The sequence below is a fragment of the Salmo salar genome, chromosome 05 (assembly GCF_965601325.2).
Source record: "Salmo salar chromosome 05, fSalSal1, whole genome shotgun sequence".
NCBI classification, from domain to species: Eukaryota; Metazoa; Chordata; class Actinopteri; order Salmoniformes; family Salmonidae; genus Salmo; species Salmo salar.
In genome coordinates this window covers 78,891,748-78,912,771 of record NC_138295.1, presented here as the reverse complement: position 1 = coordinate 78,912,771, position 21,024 = coordinate 78,891,748, and the positions used below count along the sequence as shown (strand labels likewise).

Genomic DNA, 21,024 nt, shown 5'->3' with positions numbered 1-21,024 from the left:
TTTCGATGTGATGTGATTTGGGAACTTAGCCTACTGCTCTGCAAACGTGCTGCGAGGAGATTGGCCACTAGATGGCGCTATTTCCGATTTAACCTCTTTGTTTTTTCCCCATCCCTCCCTGTCTCCTGTTCATTCAGCATATTTAAAAAAAAATATATATATATATGTTTTCATCCATGATGGCGGAAGATAGCGAGTCCGCAGCCAGTCAGCAGAGCCTGGAGCTGGACGACCAGGACACCTGCGGAATAGATGGCGATAACGAGGAGGAGAATGAACACATGCAAGGGTGAGGCTCGGCTTCACCAACCAGACACAAAACGCAGCAGTCCGGGGCAGCACGCGTCCACGCTCCGGTGGCTCAGTCCTGTGTAGGGGGTGGATGAGTTTCTTTGGATAATGAGCTCGCGCATACATCTAACGTTAGTGTTTTTACGACCAAGGACCATATATGCCCTGTTCGTCAATTCTATCACATAATGTTTTTATGTGATGGTGGCCCTCTGTCGTCTGAGTAGCAAGTGTATTATAATCCTGCTGGCTAGTGGATGTCATGGCAATGTAGCCATATAAATGAAAGCTAGCTTAGTAGCTTTTCATTTGAATGAATGAGACTCAGCGTGCTAGGCGTTGTGTAGTTATTGCAAGCTAACTGGCCAGCTAGCTAAATTGCCAGTTAAGCATGTGAGTAGCCTGTAGGATTGACTTGTTTGCATTTAAAGCAATTGTCAATGGAATGGCATAAACTAAATGGATATTTATCTAACTAAATGGCTTATTTTGTTTTATACTGCTGGCGCATTTGCTAGCTAACAGCAGCGCATATCCTTGGCTGTCCTTCTCTGACGTTACAGCAGCAGGCTAGACGTAAAACAGTATGTAAACTAACGTTGTTAGGCAGAGTGATTGCTACTCAGCTCCGGTTACACCCACTGAGGTATACCAACTATAGCCTACAGCGGTACTCGTGGATTTATACATGTCCGGCAACTCAAATGGGGTATGCATAATCTGGCCCCATTTTAGCCTGACTTTAATTATTCAGCATGACAATAGTACCAGCTAACCTTTACTCCAGAGCAGATATGTAGCCAGCTAGCTATCAAATCTGTGTGTGTAGGAGTCCGGGGGGAGACTTGGGGGCTAAGAAGAAGAAGAAGAAACAGAAGAGAAAGAAAGAGAAGCCAAGCTCTGGAGGGGCCAAGTCAGACTCTGCCTCAGACTCACAGGAGATAAAGGTGAATAACCGCTCTCTCTCTCCCCCTCTTGCTCTGGCCCAATCCCAAATCAAGCCCTATGCACTTGTGGAGATCTGACTGGATTTGACAGGTTTAAGCAATATGGTAATAGCTCCACCTTGTCCTGAGAGAGGCTAAGTGGAAGTTACGCCATATTTCATATACCAATCAAATCCTCTCAGATCTCCACAAGTGCATAGGTTGTAAGGGGTCCATTTGGGATTTTCTGTCTCTCTGTCTCTCTCTGTCTGTCTCTCTGTGTGTGTGTGTGTGTGTGTGTGTGTGTGTGTGTGTGTGTGTGTGTGTGTGTGTGTGTGTGTTCTAACCTTCTCACCTGTGTGTAGAACCCAGGGCTGCCCATGCAGAAGCTGCAGGACATCCAGAGAGCCATGGAGTTGCTGTCCTGCCAGGGACCAGCTAAGAGCATCGACGAGGCCACCAAACACAAGTACCAGTTCTGGGACACACAGCCAGTACCTAAACTCAGTGAGTAGGGACACACAGCCAGTACCTACACTCAGTGAGTAGGGACACACAGCCAGTACCTAAACTCAGTGAGTAGGGACACACAGCCAGTACCTAAACTCAGTGAGTAGGGACACACAGCCAGTACCTAAACTCAGTGAGTAGGGACACACAGCCAGTACCTAAACTCAGTGAGTAGGGACACACAGCCAGTACCTAAACTCAGTGAGTAGGGACACACAGCCAGTACCTAAACTCAGTGAGTAGGGACACACAGCCAGTACCTAAACTCAGTGAGTAGGGACACACAGCCAGTACCTAAACTCAGTGAGTAGGGACACACAGCCAGTACCTAAACTCAGTGAGTAGGGACACACAGCCAGTACCTAAACTCAGTGAGTAGGGACACACAGCCAGTACCTAAACTCAGTGAGTAGGGACACACAGCCAGTACCTAAACTCAGTGTGTAGGGACACACAGCCAGTACCTAAACTCAGTGAGTAGGGACACACAGCCAGTACCTAAACTCAGTGAGTAGGGACACACAGCCAGTACCTAAACTCAGTGAGTAGGGACACACAGCCAGTACCTAAACTCAGTGAGTAGGGACACACAGCCAGTACCTAAACTCAATGAGTAGGGACACACAGCCAGTACCTAAACTCAGTGAGTAGGGACACACAGCCAGTACCTAAACTCAGTGAGTAGGGACACACAGCCAGTACCTAAACTCAGTGTGTAGGGACACACAGCCAGTACCTAAACTCAGTGAGTAGGGACACACAGCCAGTACCTAAACTCAGTGAGTAGGGACACACAGCCAGTACCTAAACTCAGTGAGTAGGGACACACAGCCAGTACCTAAACTCAGTGTGTAGGGACACACAGCCAGTACCTAAACTCAGTGAGTAGGGACACACAGCCAGTACCTAAACTCAGTGAGTAGGGACACACAGCCAGTACCTAAACTCAGTGAGTAGGGACACACAGCCAGTACCTAAACTCAGTGTGTAGGGACACACAGCCAGTACCTAAACTCAGTGAGTAGGGACACACAGCCAGTACCTAAACTCAGTGAGTAGGGACACACAGCCAGTACCTAAACTCAGTGTGTAGGGACACACAGCCAGTACCTAAACTCAGTGAGTAGGGACACACAGCCAGTACCTAAACTCAGTGAGTAGGGACACACAGCCAGTACCTAAACTCAGTGAGTAGGGACACACAGCCAGTACCTAAACTCAGTGTGTAGGGACACACAGCCAGTACCTAAACTCAGTGAGTAGGGACACACAGCCAGTACCTAAACTCAGTGTGTAGGGACACACAGCCAGTACCTAAACTCAGTGTGTAGGGACACACAGCCAGTACCTAAACTCAGTGAGTAGGGACACACAGCCAGTACCTAAACTCAGTGAGTAGGGACACACAGCCAGTACCTAAACTCAGTGAGTAGGGGGACACACACACACACACACACAGTGAGTGAGACATACACACTCGATCACACACTTTTACCAAACTACACATACAGTACCTATAGAAAGTCTACACCCCCTTGGATTTATTCACATTTTGTTACAAATTGGGATTAAAATTGATGCATTAGTGATTTTCTTGTCTATGATCTACGCTAAATACTCAGTGGAAGAATGTTTTAAAATATAGATATATTCATATACATTTTAGTAATTTAACAGATGCTTTTATCCAGAGTGACTTACAGTTTGTAATTTTTTTTTATTTGACCTTTATTTAACTAGGCAAGTCAGTTAAGAATAAATTCTTATTTTCAATGACGGCCTAGGAACAGCGGGTTAACTGCGTTGTTCAGGGGCAGAACGACAGATTTGTACCTTGTCAGCTCAGGGATTTGAATATATAATCTTTCGGTTACTAGTCCAACGCTCGAACCACTAGGCTACCTGCCGCCCATTTTAAGATAGTTGGGTGGGACAACCACATATCACTGTCATAGCTACTTTCAGGAAAAATATACTTACTATCAGCTTAGTCAGAGCTAGTAAGGAGGCATTTATTTTTGGACTGGGCTGAGGGGGAGCTGCCCTCCCGTGGGGTGGGAGGGACAAGAGACCAGACGTGGCAGAACGGAGTGCTCGGATTGGGGTACAGGATTTGAGCCTAGCCTAACGGCAAGGAGAGGTAGTTCCTTTTGCTGCTCCGTAGACAAGTACCATGGTCTTGTAGTGGATGCGAGTTTCGACTGGAAGCCAGTGGAGTGTGCGGGGTGACATGGGAGAACTTGGGAATGTTGAACACCAGGCGGGCTGCAAAAATTAAATACTAATATACTTTGATTAGATTAGTATTCAGTCCCCTGAGTCAATACATGTTAGAAACACCTTTGGCAGCCATTTACAGCTGTGAGTCTTCTTGGGTAAGTCTCATAAGAGCTTTGCACACCTGTATTGCGCAATATTTGCCAATTTTATTTTCAACATTCTTCAAGTTCTGTCAAGGTGTTGGGGGTCATGGCTAGACAGCAATTTTCAAGTCTTGACATAGTTTTGACCTAAATCTGCTTGAAAATCTATCTTGGCCACTCAGGAACATTCACTGCCTTGGTAATTAATGCCAGTGTAGATTTGGCTCTGTGTTGTAGGTTATTGTCCTGCTAAAAGATGAATTCCTTTCCCAGTGTCTGGTGTAAAGCAGATTGAAGCAGGTTTTCCTCTAGGATTTTGCCTGGGCTTAGCTCCCTCCTGAGTTTTTCAGGATGAAAAGAAACAGAAGTCTTTGCCCATGTAAAGTATACCCATAACATGCCGCAGACACCACCACCAAAATAAGGAGGCAGTTACTCAGTGTTGTGTTGAATTTGCCCCAAACATTAGACTTTGCATTTAGGCCAAAACATGTGTTCCTTTGCTGTGTTTTTTAGCAGTATTACTTTAGTGCCTTGTTGCATACATATGCATGTTTTGGAATATTTGTATTTTGTATATTTGTATTCTTCTTTTCACTCTGTCATTTAGGTCATTATTGTGGAGTCACTACAATGTTGTTGATCCATCCTCAGTTTTCTCCCATCACAGCCATTGAACTCTATAGCTGTTTTAAAATCACCAATGGCCTCATTGTGACATCCCTAAGCAGTTTCCTTCCTGTCCTGCAGCTCAGTTAAGGACTGCTGCATCTTTGATGTGTCTGGGTGGTTTAATACATCATCCACAGCATAATTATTAACTTGACCATGCTTAAAGATATATTCAATGTCTGTTGTTACCCATCAATTTGTTATTGTTACCCATCTATCAATCACTGCCCATCTTTATGAGGCTTTCAAAAAGTTTGCTGGTCTTTGTAGTTGAATCTGTGCTTGAAATTCAATACTTCACTGAGGGACCTTACAGGTGTTTTATGTATGGGGGACAGAGGAAGGAGTAGTCATTCAAAAATCATGTCAACCCCTATTATTTCACACAGTGAGTCCATATAACGTATGTGATTTGTTAAGCCACATTTTACTTCTGAACTAATTTAGGCTTGCCTAAACAAGGGGGCTGAAAAGACTAAGTATAAAATGTTTATTCATTTGTAAAAATGTGTAGAATTTTGAGTATTTTGTATAGATCAATGATAAAAAACAGACAAATCTATTTCAAGATCACTTTGTAACGCAAAAAAAGTTCAAGGGGGTGTAAACTTTCTATAGGCCCTGTAAATATGTACAGATATAGTACTCCCACAATCAGAGAAAAGTCAAGCACATTGTTATAGTAAGAAAACACAATGGCTGTGTTTTCTCAAGTCCCCTGGTTGTGATTGGCTGGCTGGTTGGTTGTGATTGGCTGGCTGGTTGGTTGTGATTGGCTGGTTGTGTTTTGGCAGATGAGGTTGTAACCAGCCATGGGCCCATCGAGGCTGACAAGGACAACATCAGACAGGAGCCCTACTCTCTACCACAGGGCTTTATGTGGGACACTCTGGACCTCAGCAACGCTGACGTGGTGAGTGTGTATGTTTCTTTGTGTTAAAAAGTTTATATTCATTGCCACCAGACATCAAAGTCGTGCAGTCAGAAGACTTTACTAAGACTCTTTCTCTCTCAGCTGAAGGAGTTGTACACCTTGTTGAATGAGAACTATGTGGAGGATGATGACAACATGTTTAGATTTGATTACTCACCCAGCTTTCTCAAATGGTAAGTCAAATCCATACTCTACTTAGATTGTTAAACTGTTTGTGTGTTTGGCCTCTGTCTAAACTACTCTGCTTCCTTATGTGTCTCTCCTCCTCTCTCACCCTCTCTTTCCTTCTCCTTTTTCTCTCCTTCTCCTTCTCTTTTTCTCTCTCCCTCTCTTCTTTCTCTCTCCCCCTCTCTCTCCTTATCTTCTCTTTCTCTCTCTGCTCTTCTTTCTCTCTCCTACTCTTCTCTTCTTTCTTTCTCTCTCTCTTTCAGGGCGTTGCGTCCTCCAGGCTGGTTGCCCCAGTGGCATTGTGGGGTGAGGGTTTCCTCCAATAAGAAACTGGTTGGTTTCATCAGTGCCATTCCTGCTGATATCCACATCTACGACACGTGAGTCACACACACACGCCCTAACCACACACGCTCTAATCACACAGCAGACACACATCAACAACGTCGTGGACAGGTGCATGTCAGTGCTGAACTTGATGCACACGTTTTCCTCCCTCCCTCTCCAGCTTAAAGAAAATGGTTGAGATCAACTTCCTGTGTGTTCATAAGAAATTACGTTCAAAGCGTGTGGCTCCAGTTCTGATCAGGGAGATCACACGAAGGGTTAACTTGGAGGGTATATTCCAGGCCGCCTACACGGCAGGAGTGGTACTACCCAAACCTGTGTCTACCTGCAGGTACAGAGACACAATTCATGAATTTGTCCTAACAAAATAAGAATACATAGAATGCATAACTTAAGTTGCCTAACTGTAACTAGAGTATGCAACAGGAGTGTTGTGTTTTGTGAACAGGTACTGGCATCGTTCTCTGAACCCCAGGAAGCTGGTGGAGGTGAAATTCTCTCACCTGAGCAGAAACATGACGCTGCAGAGAACCATGAAACTGTACAGACTACCAGACGTAAGAACACACACAATGTTACACTTCCACCATCTATCACATCTCTCCTTCACTGAGCAAGACACTTCCCCCAGCTGACGGGGCTAATAAACTTTGCTTTATGGTTACAGGCCTGTGTGTGATGTTGGGTGTATGTGTATAACTCCCCTTTCTCTCCGGCTCTGTAGAGCACTAAGACCCCTGGCTTGCGAGTGATGGAGAGGCGTGACGTGCGTCAGGTGACGGAGCTGCTGCAGAAACACATGAGACGATTCCAGCTGGCGCCTTCTATGGGCGAGGAGGAGGTGGCACACTGGTTCCTCCCTCAGGACAACATCATAGACACATTTGTTGTGGAGGTAGGGGTCTGTCTTTTTGTCTGTTCAATTAGATAATTACATGGATATACTGAACAAAAATATAAACTCAACATGTAAAGTTTGTCCCATTTTTCATGAGCTGAAATTAAAGATCACAGAAATCTTCCATACTCACAAAAAGCTTATTTCTCTCATATTGTGCCCAACTTGTCTACATCCCTGTTAGAGAGCATTTCTCCTTTGCCAAGATAATCCATCCACCTAACAGGTGTAGCATATCAAGAAGCTGATTAAACGGCATGATCAATACACTGGTGCACCTTGTGCTGGGGACAATATAAGGCCACTCTAAAAGGTGCAGTTTTGTCACACAGCACAAGGCCACAGATGTCTCAAGTTTTGAGGGAGTGTGCAATTGGCATGCTGACTGCAGGAATGTCCACCAGAGCTGTTGCCAGATAATTTAATGTTAATTTCTCTACCATAAGCCACCTCCGTCGTTTTTGAGAATTCGGCCTCACAACCGCAGACCACGTGTAACCACGCCAGCCCAGGACCTCCACATCCGGCTTCTTCACCTCAGGGATCGTCTGAGACCAGACACACGGACAGTTGATGAAACTGAGGAATATTTCTGTCTGTAATAAAGCCCTTTTATGGGGAAAAACTCTGATTGGCTGGCCCTGGCTTCCCAGTGGGTGGGCCTATGGCTGCGCCCCCTGCCCAATCATGTGAAATCCATAGATTAGGGCCTAAGGAAGTTATTTCAATTGACTGATTTCCTTATATGCACTAACTCAGTAAAATTGTTGCATGTTGCATTTCTATTTTTGTTCAATATAATTAGATACTGACATCTGAGTACTTTTAATTTGCTATTCTGTGTTTACCCTCAGGGTGCCGGTGGTGTGTTGACAGACTTCACTAGTTTCTACACCCTGCCCTCCACAGTGATGCACCATCCACAGCACAGAAGTCTAAAGGCTGCTTACTCCTTCTACAGCGTTCACACACACACTCCACTACTGGACCTGATGAATGACACTCTCATACTGGCCAAACTGGTACTGCACACACACACACACTCTTTCCAACATAAATACAAAGGTTCAACACAACTACTATCATGTCCATCTAAATGGTGTGTGTTTGTGTGTCCCACAGAAAGGCTTTGATGTGTTTAATGCTCTGGACCTGATGGAGAACAAGGTGTTTCTGGAGAAGCTCAAATTTGGCATCGGAGACGGCAACTTGCAGTATTACCTCTTTAACTGGAAATGTCCCCCCATGGACCCCGACATGGTGAGGCGTGTGTGTGTGTGTGTGTGTCAACAAGGTGGGGTGTATTCCTGGGTGTGCTGTGAAAATAGTGAAAGGATTTCATAATGGGAAATCAGTCAATAATTCAAATTATGTTTCTATCTCTGTCGCTCTGTTTCAGGTTGGCCTTGTTCTTCAATAACTAGTCTGTCTGTGACTGCTACACACTCAGAGGTCAAAGGTCTTCTTTGACCCCTAACATCACTCTACCTGGACACACAGGTAGTCCCAAACTAGAAGAAGACAATGACAACAATCAACCAATCAAAGTGATCGGGAGGTGTGCATCACTTTGAGCATCTCTCCTGGATCATTTTTATCATGGAGAACATTCTCTCTGCTCACCCGGAACTCATAACTCTTTTTAACCATCAACATCCTGAATGTGAAGTCATGCTCTGCCTGAGACAGACTCTTGTACAGTACACACACACTACATGAAGAGAAGGAAGACTTGCATCCAAAGTGTTTTTCTTGTTTAATTCAAAAAGGTGCATTGGTAACTGTGTTTGTTGGACAGTGCAGAAATGTAGTAACCTGTACATTTAATGCCAGAACATATTTATTCCTGTAGTGTGGGAGAGGAAAGATTCAACTAGCGTAGATGTTATTGACTTTGGTGTTCCTATGAACGGTTAGGAGGGGAGGGGATTCTAGGGATTTTTGAGGAAGAATGTATTTGAAGCACAAATCATAAGTTCTTAACTGAGTGAAAGGCTCCTTAACAACCCCAGGTGCATTTTATATATTGATTATTTCTGTTTTGTGTGTTTAGGTTTTTCAATATCTGAGTGTTTGAGAAACATAAAATGCAGGATGGGAATTTTATTATTTTACAACTGTTATAGTTTTAATTTTTTTGGTGTGTTTGTGCAGCTAAAAGCATATATTATTTTAAAAAGGTCCCAATTTCTTTCCCGGGCACAATTCTGATATTTAGGATTGTGCTTATATGTTGTGTGTTCTGTCACCATTCCTCCCATGTCTGTCAGTATTTGTTAAAGCCCCTTAAAAATCAAACTGACATCTTCACCTATAAATAAAGGTATTGGGTTGGAGTATCAGGTAGCTCCTTGTGTATGATCCAGAACATGAAGGAACCTGTGATGAGAGAAAACAGCTGTTCTGTTTGCTGATGTCATGGTTACTACAGTTAGATATACAAGTGTCCCTGTCAATGAGAAACTGAGTTAGTTGATTGTGTACATGGGGGAAAATGCTTTTTTGTTTACATGGGGAAAATACAATGTACAAAACATTAGGAACACCTTCCTGATATTGAGTTGCAGCCCCTTTCGCCCTCAGAACAGCCTCAATTCATCAGCACATGGACTCTACAAGGTGTCGAAAGCATTCCACAGGGATGCTGGCCCATGTTGACTCCAATGCTTCCCACAGTTGTCAAGTTGGCTGGATGTCATTTGGGTAGGGGACCATTCTTGATACACAGGGGAAACTGTTGAGAGTGAAAAACCCAGCAGCGTTGCAGTTCTTGACACTTAAACCGGTGCCCCTGGCACCTACTACCATACCCTGTTCAAAGTTACTGAAATCTTTTGTCTTGCCCATTCACCCTCTGAATGGCACACATACGCAATCCATGTCTCAAGGCTTTAAACTGTCTTTAATCTGTCTCCTCACCATCTACACTGATTGAAGCCGATTTACAAGTTACATCAATAAGGGATCATAGCTTTCACCAAGTCAGTTTGTCATGGAAAGAGCAGGTTACTTGCTTTAAGCGTTTCTGAGGTGTGGCTCTGTATCTGGGGCCGTGCCCAAACCAAGGTAATGGTCAGGCTCCTCTGCTCAGACGTTGCTGATACATGCTAGATCTTACAATGCCTGGATAGGTATTTTGCGTATCAGCTAACCATGTTATAGCAATCGGGTGCCCGACGGCACAGCCGATGATGTGGCATGCAACCATTGGTTGATGCATTTAACGTCTGAGCAAGGGAAGACGACCTATGTCAATGGCACAGAACACTGGGCATTCAAATAAAGATGGCTGAAATAGAACTGATCCCCAAAACTGTGAATCTGAATCAGCCATGTGTTTACTAGTCCCAGGGGCACCCTGAGTGTTGGGTGTTGTGGACGTATACTTCAACTTGTTTGAATTTGAGCATGAGACAGTTTTTGATACAATGCAGATACCCCTAGTGAGAGCACCCAAAGTCCTTGCCTTATTTAAGATGTTTTTTTTAAAATATATATAATATCAAAATGTGTAGTTTTGAAATGACACACACCTTTCTCTAACTGAAAAACAGTATTTTTATTGAATTCCTTGGCAGGCTGTAAAAGAAATTAGGAATTAGAACCAGCAGCGTTTAGACATGACCTCTCATCCAAAATCTGAATATGTTTCAAATACTCACGCAAGCTATACCAGCATGATGGAATAAACTCATCTAGACTTTAAAAGATACATCTGAGTGTGCTGTCTAATTTATTTAATTTAAGTCCATGGGATTTTGGGAGTGTTTCCTCCAGATTGGCAGCAGAGACCTCCACCTCCAATCAGCATCCAGGGCTGCCTACACTACCGTTTCATGTCATCTTTTGTACATAAATTGCTTCTACTTGCTCTTAGTCTTTGGTTTCCGTATTTTAGAGGGGTTCGGGATAATCTTTTTCACTTTAAGAGGCTGAAGTACGCAGGATGGACATTCTGTAATGTCTGAAGAAATGTCTTCAATTTTCCGTTTTTGACCTCTTGTCTCCTCTCCCTTTTCCACCTCCATTTGCCCCTCAGCTGTTCCCTCTTCCTCTCCTACCTGCCCCTCAACTGTTGCACCTTTTTCACTGGGAGGGCTTGGTATCCAGGCAACCTGCAGAGCAGGCACTCTGGGTACAATGGCTTCCACAGTGTCGGAGAACATCCCATCCTCGTTCCTGTCCCCTTGTCTGAATCCCAGTGCCAGGACGCACTTCAGCCCCAGCAGTCCCGCCACACTCTCACTGAGACGCGGCACCTGGCATGCCGCCACGCCCCGCGTCCGGCACAGCGCTATCAGGTGGCTCGTCATATGCGGCGGTTTGACCGACTTGCACACGAGCACCAGCCGGAGCAGGTTCCTCTCCAGAGCCTTGGTGACCTCGTTGATGCCGATGGCCAGCTGCCTCCTAGCGGCTACGTCAGTCCAGCCTTGCTCTCTGGGTTTAACAGGACGTTCCGGTGTTACAGTGTCGAGGGGTATCTGTGGGGGCTCAGCTACCGAGTCATGTCCTGTAGGTGGGTTCTTATTTCTCTTTTTCCCCCACTGTCGAAACCCTTTCACCTCTTTCTTTTCCAGGCCAGTTGCTGACAGTTTGCTCTTCAGAGTGTCCAGGATGAAGTGTACATCATCACTCTGCAGCGGGCTCCATTGCAGTCTGTAGGGGGAGTTCAGGGACGTCTTAGCTGGGATCTGCTTCTTCCGCTCCTTTTTCGACACTTTGCCTGGAGTGGCCATCTTTATCTGGAGTGAAGACAGGAGGAATTCACATGAACTGCTGACTCAACTCCCATATGTTATCACATTTACCAGCAGGGTAGCATATACATATATTCAATTGCTCTAGTTCTGTGGGGTAGACTCCTTGAATGTTAATTCACAGTAGTGATTGAGGGATGATGCCGGGGTGGGGCTTAAACCCTGTTAGCACAGTACAACCTTTGCCATAAAAACGAACACAAAAAAACACTAAAAGTATCACTACAGCCTTTGGCTATGAGGGTAGATCATAGGGGTAGATCTGGAATCAGATTACATCGTCAGATAAAGTAAAATAAGGGCTCTGTACTGTGGTCCTCTAACCTGTATGTAAAGGTAGTAAGTTTGCCCTGTAACAATGTTTCCCCCTCAATCACTACTACACATCACTTAGCTAGCTAGCTGGCTAACTAGTTATTCAGCGACAGACACATTTCCCAGCATGTCTATAGATATAGCGAGTAGTTTTAACAAGTTAGCAAACAAACTTAAATTAAACATATCGAGCTGACAAACTGCCATAGTTACTTATATAGCCACAGCCGTCTGGTTTTTACCTCAATTATAACAATAAAAAAGCATTTGTAGGTCAGTGCACACAACTAATGTGCTGTGTCCATGGGCGCAGCCATATTGTATGTCTGCGGTTGATGACGTTTCAACATAGCCGCGCCCTTCAAACGCGCATTGAGCTAATCAATTTGGCAACGAGAAAAAGGCCACCAAACAATCTTCTAATATTATATTGACAATTTACCAAGAAAAACCAAAGCCACCTAATAACACTTGCTACAAACCATATGACCCATCAGAACCACTGGATGCTACCAAGCCTTCAGTCTCCTGAATCAGACCCTCAGATGCCTAAACTTCTGAATTAGAAGAACCACAAACTGCTGAAATCAAACTGAGTGGAGTCCAGCTGAGCTCCAGTAGGATGGTAGCCTACCATCTCTCATCCTCCATCAATCACTGTTTCTACGTCCAAATTACAAAATATATTTTTTTTTACCTAACACTGCCTCCAAATGCTAAACATGCCACAAATTCAATCCATGTGAATTGTCCCTATATTAGAATATTCATTGAGCTACACAATCAATTTTATACAGTATGATTTGGTCATGAAACGCGAAAAATCCAATATTGACTTGCATTGATGAGAGTGTCCTTTTTAAATCTTATTTTATTTTAGCGTCCTTTATGCGCCGCGTCTCAGAATGTTTGGTCAGCCAATCAGCTGTCTATCCACCCCACTGCGGTCCAGACTCCCGAGGCGTTGACCGATATTTACTGTAAGCTCCCAGTCTGTTACAGCTGCAGTCAGAGCTATTCACACAGCCGAGAGGACACTTTGGGCTAATACTACCTACAGTAGCCTACGGAGTTTAACTTTGCGAGATGTCTCTTCAGGTAGGCTATGTTTTCCCTGCACACTTGGCGTACACATCTTCTATCTAAGTGATGAGTCGATCTAGATAACGGGGTTAGGCCTACGTTTTTGTAAGAGATGCGATTGGTCGACTGATGTGGTAGCTGGTGGTAGGTAGGCTTGTACATACACATATAGACTACGTTTACCGTTATGTTCTCTATTTACTGAGTCATGCCTGTGTATTGTTTTTGACATTTAGAGCTTGATTTGCTAGCCATCTCGGAATTATGCGCAAGGATGCTGAGGTGTATTGGATACCAGCTGCCGTCATCAACAGAGGCCCTCGAGATCAAATATTGATGTTTCTACAGACTGCAGTGCTGTCACGATTCCAAGGCCAATAATAGCTAGGCTACTGTAACCTATTAGAATGAAACATTGCATGTACTACTTATTATAATTAAGCAATAATGTTGTTGCTGTGCTGCTCCCACTATGTACACAGCACATTTTGCATCGTTAAATCAACACTTAAATAATTAATTTTATCACCATCTCAGAGTACATATGGTCCCACACTACAGAGTGTAAAAAGTACTTTTTTTATAACACTTAAATGTAACACTCAGAAAGTGTAAAAAATGAACACTGCATTAAACTTGTCAGTGTTACTCAAATGTAACACTATGAGATAATGAACTCTGTGTTATTTCTGTTCAACACTAGTGTTGATCAAGAGTTAATTCCTATTAGTGTTAAACAAAAACACTGTTACACTGTTTGGGGTTTAAAGCCTAATTTGCATATTTCACATGGTGACTTTTCTTTTTGAGGGAATGGTAGAGTTACCACCCATGACCATATTTGTTAGTGACGGAGACATTGTTGTTGAATTCTTTCATTTTAAAGGCCTGTGGCTTTCACCAAATAAGTTCCTAGGTAAATGTTTATCATTAAAATTCAACTTGACCAGCCGGCCGCGACCGGGAGGCCCATTGGGCGGCGCACAATTGGCCCAGCGCCGTCCGGGTTAGGGAGGGTTTGGCCGGCAGGGATATTCTTGTCTCATCGCGCACTAGCGACTCCTGTGGCGGGCCGGGCGCAGTGCACGCTGACCAGGTCGCCAGGTGTACAGTGTTTCCTCCGACACATTGGTGCGGCTGGCTTCCGGGTTGGATGGGCATTGTGTCAAGAAGCAGTGCGGCTTGGTTGGGTTGTGTTTCGGAGGACGCATGGCTCTCGACCATTGCCTCTCCCGAGTCCCGTACGGGAGTTGCAGCGATGAGACAAGACTGTAACTACTACCAATTGGATACCACGAAATTGGGGAAAAAAAAGGGGTAAAATAAATAAATTAAATTAAACTTGACAATACATTACACGTATCATAAGGCCTTACTTTAATTGCCTCGTTTTACCCTAACACAGTGATGTTAGGAAACTCCTGGTTTACAGGCCACATTAGGCCTGCAAGTCACATTTTGGTGGCTTGCAAAGTGATGTGTAGTTCTTATTGTAATCCAGACAGAGTTAAGATATCCAACAGTTGGAATTTTTATTCACCCGCAACCTACATTCAGAATGACTGTCAGGGTTAGGAAGCTTGATTAAAAAAGAGACAACCTAAACCATTTGAACAGGAACATTCAATTCTAGGTTGTATCACAACTGGCTGTGATTGAGAGTCCCATAGGGCGGCACACGATTGGACCAGCGTTGTCCTGTTTTGGCTGGGGTAGGCCGTCATTGTAACAATAAGAATTTGTTCTTAACTTGCCTAGTTAAATAAATATAAAATAAATAAATAAATACAGGTGTGCCAAGCTTGTAGCGTCATACCCAAGAAGACGTGAGACTGTAAACGCTGCCAAAGGTGCTTCAACAAAGTACTGAGTAAAGGGTCTGAATACTTATGTAAATGTGATATCTGGTTTGAATTTTTTATAAATGTGCAAAAATGTCTAAAAACCTGTTTTCACTTTGTCATTATGGGCTATTGTGTGTAGATTGATGAGGGGTGAAATTATTTTATCAATTTTAGAATAAGGCTGCAACGTAACAAAATGTGGAAAAAGTGAAGGGGTCTGAATACTTTCCGAATGCACTGCACACCCCTTGTTTATTTTGGTTGTACATTCATTTGATCTTACATTCATTTGATCGTAAGTTGGCCCAAAACCAACCAGAAGAAAGTTGAAACAACCAGATGATCTTACAGTGTCAACTTTCTTCTGGTTGGTTTTGGGCCAACTTAACATTACACTGTAGTGAGATTGAATGAATGTACAACCAAAAAGTGTTTTTGTTTTATTAAAACTGCATGTGGAACAGAAATTCGTTTGGGGGTTTCCTTTCTGATTAGATGAATGTGCCCATTGTCCCATTTAGCCTTGCTGTTTTTTTTTTTATTGCAGATCTGTGTAAAGTAGATTATTCATACAAACAAATTGGCATCCACAGCTCTAAATGGAATAAGGACCCACTGTTTGGCTGCTCGGTAGTGGGCAGTAATAGACTGTAATGCTGTAGATTAGGTTACATTCTGGAGTTTCTTTGCTGTATTGTTTTCCCATCTGACCCTTTCCCTCCATTCTTCCATCTCTCCGTGCAGGCAGAGTTTGAGCGAGTAGCAGATGATGTGAAGAAGGTGAAGTCCAGACCTTCAGACCAGGAGCTGCTGGACATGTATGGTCTGTATAAGCAGGCCATATTTGGAGACATCAACATTGGTACGGAATTTTCTTTGTGCCATTTAAAACATGCTAATTGAAATACATAATTGTACAGAACATACACAAGTGAAAGGACCATTACAATTATATGGAGAGAATAACAATTATTTTAGCAAATTCTGGGTAGATAGGGCGCTCATCTCCCAGATATCAGAAAACTGCTTTCCAAAATGGCCATATCAGATACCCACACTAGTATTGGTAGGCCAATAGAACGTAAAGCCTAACCTTAAATCTGGTCTGGTTCCTCTGAAGTTCTCTTCATTTTTTTACCAGTCACCACTGATGTCCTAAATACTGTCCTCTCTTGTTCTCCACAGACAAACCAGGCATGTTAGACATGAAGGGAAAAGCCAAGTGGGAGGCCTGGGATTCTAGGAAAGGTAAAATAAAAGGATTTTGTCTTCTCTCATAATGGAAAAAAGGAATGGCCTCCACACTAGCCCTCCATCCTCTACCCTTGTTTCAGTCTTTGGAACATTCTAATCCAGTGATGAACATTTAGTGAACAGAATGCTACAGTAAGGGGTAATGATAACACCCATCTAGAGATTGTACTTGGCATTGAAGGCTGCAATCACCATTCACCAACACGTTTAATTGAAAATAATATAGTGTACACTGGTGCGTGTGTGAGTAAGGGAGGGTGTGTGTATGTGTGATGATGTTGCTCTAATTTGAATGTATGTTACCAGACTTACAGTGGCAAGAATCCAAGATGGTAGCCAATCAATCTGTCCGTTTGTATGTGTGATCCTTGAGAGTAGAGTTTTAAGAGTTTTTATGTTTTAATGACCCTGGTCCTGTTTACAGAAGCAAATACTTTTTACGTGAAGGTGGATGCTGTATATAACAACTATTTTTATATCTCAGTCTCTATTTTACGACATTTACTTATACAAAGATTTCGGATTGAGAAGGACTTTATTTTTTATTACACCTTTCTGGAGTTGGAGCTCGCCGTGTCAGGAGCGCCTGTCTGCGCGCAAGGCCTGCTACGCGAGTGTAGGTGCGCATTGAAGACTAGGAGCGGAGAAGCGGTTATCGGATTGGAAAACCTGATGCACCGTGGGCGGTGGGAAAATCTACCTTGTTATACACAACGTCTACTGGTCGCTGCACACCTGTGCTGAAATACCTCTAAAAACCGGCATTATGTATCTGTTACTGCTCTTTACTCAATGCCATCCTGGATTAAATAGTCTGAATGATCAATGGGTGAGTGAATTATCTTCGCCTTATGCCCTTCAATTTGCAAACACTCCGACGAGACCATCATGTCAATACCACTAGGAAATTGGTCTCTCTCTGCAATTACATTTGTACCACTCTCAAACGCAACTGGACCTACACTTGATGGCATACTTCCAAAATCTCAAACTATTGAATTACTTTTTTTCTGTGTCGAAAGACTCAGTTCGTTTTATTGACAATGGTGCTGGCTCCGCCAAATCCTCACGTATTGGGCAACTGAGATATATTGTTGTGCTTTTGTTGATGATCTCTGGTAATGTGCGACCAAACCCTGGGCCGGTAGATACCATGCAATCTTTACCGACTCCCTATGATTTTAAAAACAGCAGGTTTTGGCCTCTTGCATGTTAATGCAAGAAGAATATTTGTAAAAAATAGACATGATTAGAATATGGGCCAAAACGACAAATGCAGACCTAATGGTTTTATCAGAAACTTGGCTAAAGAAATCTGTGTCAAATAACTTGATTTGTATTGATAGGTACACGGTTTTTAGAACGGATCGGATTAGTAAAGGAGGAGGGGTTTCAATTTATGTTAAATCCGAGTTTAACACCACTGAAATTATCTCGATTACCAAAGCCAAACATTTTGATTTGCTTGCGGTTAAAGTGAACATATATAAGGACTCCCACATCACTGTAGTCGGGTGCTACAGAACGCCCTCGGCTTCGGGAGACGCACTTAACTCTCTTTCTGATGTCCTGCACAAACTAAATGACTCTGAATTCATTATTTTAGAAGATTTGAACTGGGACATGCTTACATCTGTATCTGACTCATTTCTTTTAAAGAACTGTGTGACTCTCTGAATCTCGCTCAATTAATTAATGCGCCTACAAGACCGAATCCTAGAGCACCTAACAAATCAACGCTATTGGACATTATTCTAACGAATACCCCTCCCAAATACACATCGACTGGGATATTCTGTAATGATGTCAGTGATCACTGTGCAATTGCTTGTTAGAAATACAAAAATGTCCAAACCCCGTTATATTTTTAAAAGACATTTTAGACAGTTTGATGAACAAGCGTTCTTACCATAATAAGCGTTCTGTACCATAATGTTAACAGTAAATCTGATTCCCGATGTTGACACTGCCTGGGTCTATTTTTATATGAAATTTGTGTTGATTTGTGATAAGCATGCCCCTGTGAAGAAATTAACAATCAGTGGAAGGGACAATCCCTGGTTTTCAGATAACTTGGCAGAATTAATTAGAAATATATATTGGGCTCAAGCTAGACATACAAATGCTCCTGTTGACTGGACCTACTTCAGAGCGCTAAGAAACAAATGCACAGGATGATCAGGAAGTCCCAATCAGATTACTATTTAAATACAGTCACAGAGAACCTAAACAACCCTACCAAGTTCTGGAAGCTAATCAAATCACTGTCAGGTTCTAATGTATCCTCTGGCCTTCCTGACCATTTAATGAATGATAAAGCCCATATTGTAGGGGTTTTTAAGAAGCACTTCATATCTGCTGGTTCAGTTTTTGATAATGGTGGGGCCCAGGCCTCTAATGTAAGCTCTGTTACAGTCAACTATGATATTGGCCCACATGTGAACCATTTAAACTTTGAGCCTGTTTCTTATACTGAGGTCTATAAAGCACTAAAGGCTGTAGACATTAAAAAGTCTGCAGGTCCGGACAACCTGGACCCCTACCTCTTAAAGATAGAAGCTGGTATTATTACTGATCCTGTAGCTCACATTTTCAACTTGAGTCTCTTGACCAATTCCATACCCAGCATTTGGAAATCAGCTTATGTCCTCCCACTGCTAAAGGGTGGAGATCCCTCAGATGCTAATAACTATTGTCCGATTTCTAAACTCCCTATCCTGGCCAAGGTCTATGAATCCCTAGTGATGATACAGTTATATATTCATGTGCTCCTTCTCTGGTTCAGGCTGTTGAAGAGCTCCAGACTGCTTTTCGGTCACTGCAGGCCTCCCTTTATGGCCTCAAACTGGTCTTGAATATACAAAAAACTAAATTCATGACTTTTACCAGAGCTAGAACTCTGCCAGAGAACGTTAGCATTGTCACATCTGGTGGCTTATCCAAGGAAAAAGTGTCATCCAACCAAATACCTACAGTGAGGGAAAAAAGTATTTGATCCCCTGCTGATTTTGTACGTTTGCCCACTGACAAAGAAATAATCAGTCTATAATTTCAATGGTAGGTATATTTGAACAGTGAGAGACAGAATAACAACAAAAAAATCCAGAAAAACGCATGTCAAAAATGTTATAAATTGATTTACATTTTAATGAGGGAAATAAGTATTTGACCCCTCTGCAAAACATGACTTAGTACTTGGTGGCAAAACCCTTGATGGCAATCAGAGGTTAGACGTTTCTTGTAGTTGGCCACCAGGTTTGCACACATCTCAGGAGGGATTTTGTCCCACTCCTCTTTGCAGATCTTCTCCAAGTGATTAAGGTTTGGAGGCTGACGTTTGGCAACTCCTTTAAAGTTCATGTGGATAATCTTGTGACAAAGCTTAAATTGAAATTGGGTTTTTATCTTAGTAATAAGGCTTGCTTCCCGCTAATGGCTAGAAAGAAGCTTGTTCAGGCCACTTTTCTTTCTGTAATTGATTATGGTGACTTGTTGTATATGCATACAACCTCCTCCGTCTTACAGAGACTGGACTCTGTTTATCATGCATCCTTGAGCTTTATTACAAAGCCAAGTCACTCACCCACCATTGCACATTGTACCAAATGGTGGGTTGGACCACACTTTATATGCGCATAAAGATCCATTTGTATGTGTTCATCTACAAAGCCCTTTTGGGTAAACTCCCTCTTTACCTCTGTAGTCTGGTCTCCTTCACCACCAGCAGTTGCCATACCCGGTCTGCTAGGTGGTTGCTACTTAAAGTCCCCAGGACATTCACAGTATTAGGCAATGCTGCCTTCTCTTCTTGTGCACCAGATGCATGGAATAATCTACAATCCATGCTTCATCTAGATATGTTAGTGCCACTGAATGAATTTAAAATATTGATGGGAGACTCTGTTACGGAGGAGTGTAAATGCTTTTTTTTTGTCTGGATCATGTTGTTGTACGTTTTAATTCTGTAATGTATTGATTGTTGCTGACTTCTTGGCCAGGTCTCCCTTGAAAAAGAGACTCTGGGTGTCAATGGGATTTACCTGGTTAAATAAATGTAAATGTTGTATTTGTGTTCTTATTTTATAGGTATGTCCAAGGAGGATGCCATGACAGCTTACATCGCACTTGCTAAGGAGATCATCAGCAAATACTAATATGATGATGAAATTGTATCCAGGGTGTGACTAGAATAGGTTATTATGAGGAGAGCTGTATCTCATTCAGCCACAAGCCATAGGTTATGAGAAGGTACTGCACTAGGAAAATTATTAATGTTTTCTCCTTAGATTGAACTTTCTTGTCTTAAAATGTGGAGTTTATTTGCTATAAACCCCTATGCACTTTTGGGATGTTGAATTTATGATTTAATAAAACATTGTTTTAAATTACGCTCAGTCTATTTTATTTGTAGATATATGATTATAAACGAGGGCAATATTCTATATTTTCTATGTTCCTGTCTTCTTACCTGTAAAGATGACACACACTATTGAGATAAACACTGAGTGATTCATTAACAATGCAAAAGCTCACTAAGCATGAAAACAGAATGAACAGTGTTTCCCATAACATTATTTTATCAAATAAAGAATTAATGAGTTTATAAAGGGTAGCGCTCTCTCACTCACTCAGACATGTAAGGTCCCCACCACCCCCTA

At 42.7% G+C, this 21,024-nt stretch overlaps 3 protein-coding genes across 4 annotated transcripts; 2 read left to right on the top strand and 1 right to left on the bottom strand.

Moving 5' to 3' along the window:
- The first annotated feature begins 152 nt into the window (after window positions 1–152).
- Window positions 153–10,822, top strand: nmt2 (N-myristoyltransferase 2). Of its 2 annotated transcripts, none has more exons than XM_014152966.3 (12): window positions 153–289; window positions 1,121–1,238; window positions 1,583–1,724; window positions 5,557–5,675; window positions 5,778–5,869; window positions 6,128–6,244; window positions 6,373–6,543; window positions 6,661–6,769; window positions 6,937–7,107; window positions 7,965–8,132; window positions 8,233–8,370; window positions 8,510–10,822. In XM_014152966.3, the coding sequence occupies exons 1-12, from the start codon at window positions 165–167 to the stop codon at window positions 8,528–8,530; spliced, it is 1,491 nt and encodes a 496-aa protein (XP_014008441.1). In that variant the 5' UTR covers window positions 153–164; the 3' UTR covers window positions 8,531–10,822. The 2 variants fall into 2 exon arrangements, with proteins under 2 accessions (XP_014008441.1, XP_014008449.1); XM_014152974.3 differs by lacking the exon at window positions 153–289 and adding an exon at window positions 300–1,000.
- rpp38 (ribonuclease P/MRP 38 subunit) lies at window positions 10,650–12,491 on the bottom strand. Its single transcript, NM_001141879.1, is given in 2 exon segments — window positions 10,650–11,855; window positions 12,428–12,491. A coding segment is annotated over 1 exon segment (876 nt). The 5' UTR covers window positions 11,850–11,855; window positions 12,428–12,491; the 3' UTR covers window positions 10,650–10,973.
- A 698-nt stretch (window positions 12,492–13,189) lies between these two features.
- On the top strand, window positions 13,190–20,753 carry acbd7 (acyl-CoA binding domain containing 7). The gene is made up of 4 exons (NM_001141117.2): window positions 13,190–13,283; window positions 15,857–15,974; window positions 16,298–16,360; window positions 20,453–20,753. Exons 1-4 carry the CDS (start codon window positions 13,272–13,274, stop codon window positions 20,518–20,520), a joined length of 261 nt encoding a protein of 86 aa, NP_001134589.1. The 5' UTR covers window positions 13,190–13,271; the 3' UTR covers window positions 20,521–20,753.
- Window positions 20,754–21,024: the final 271 nt, after the last annotated feature.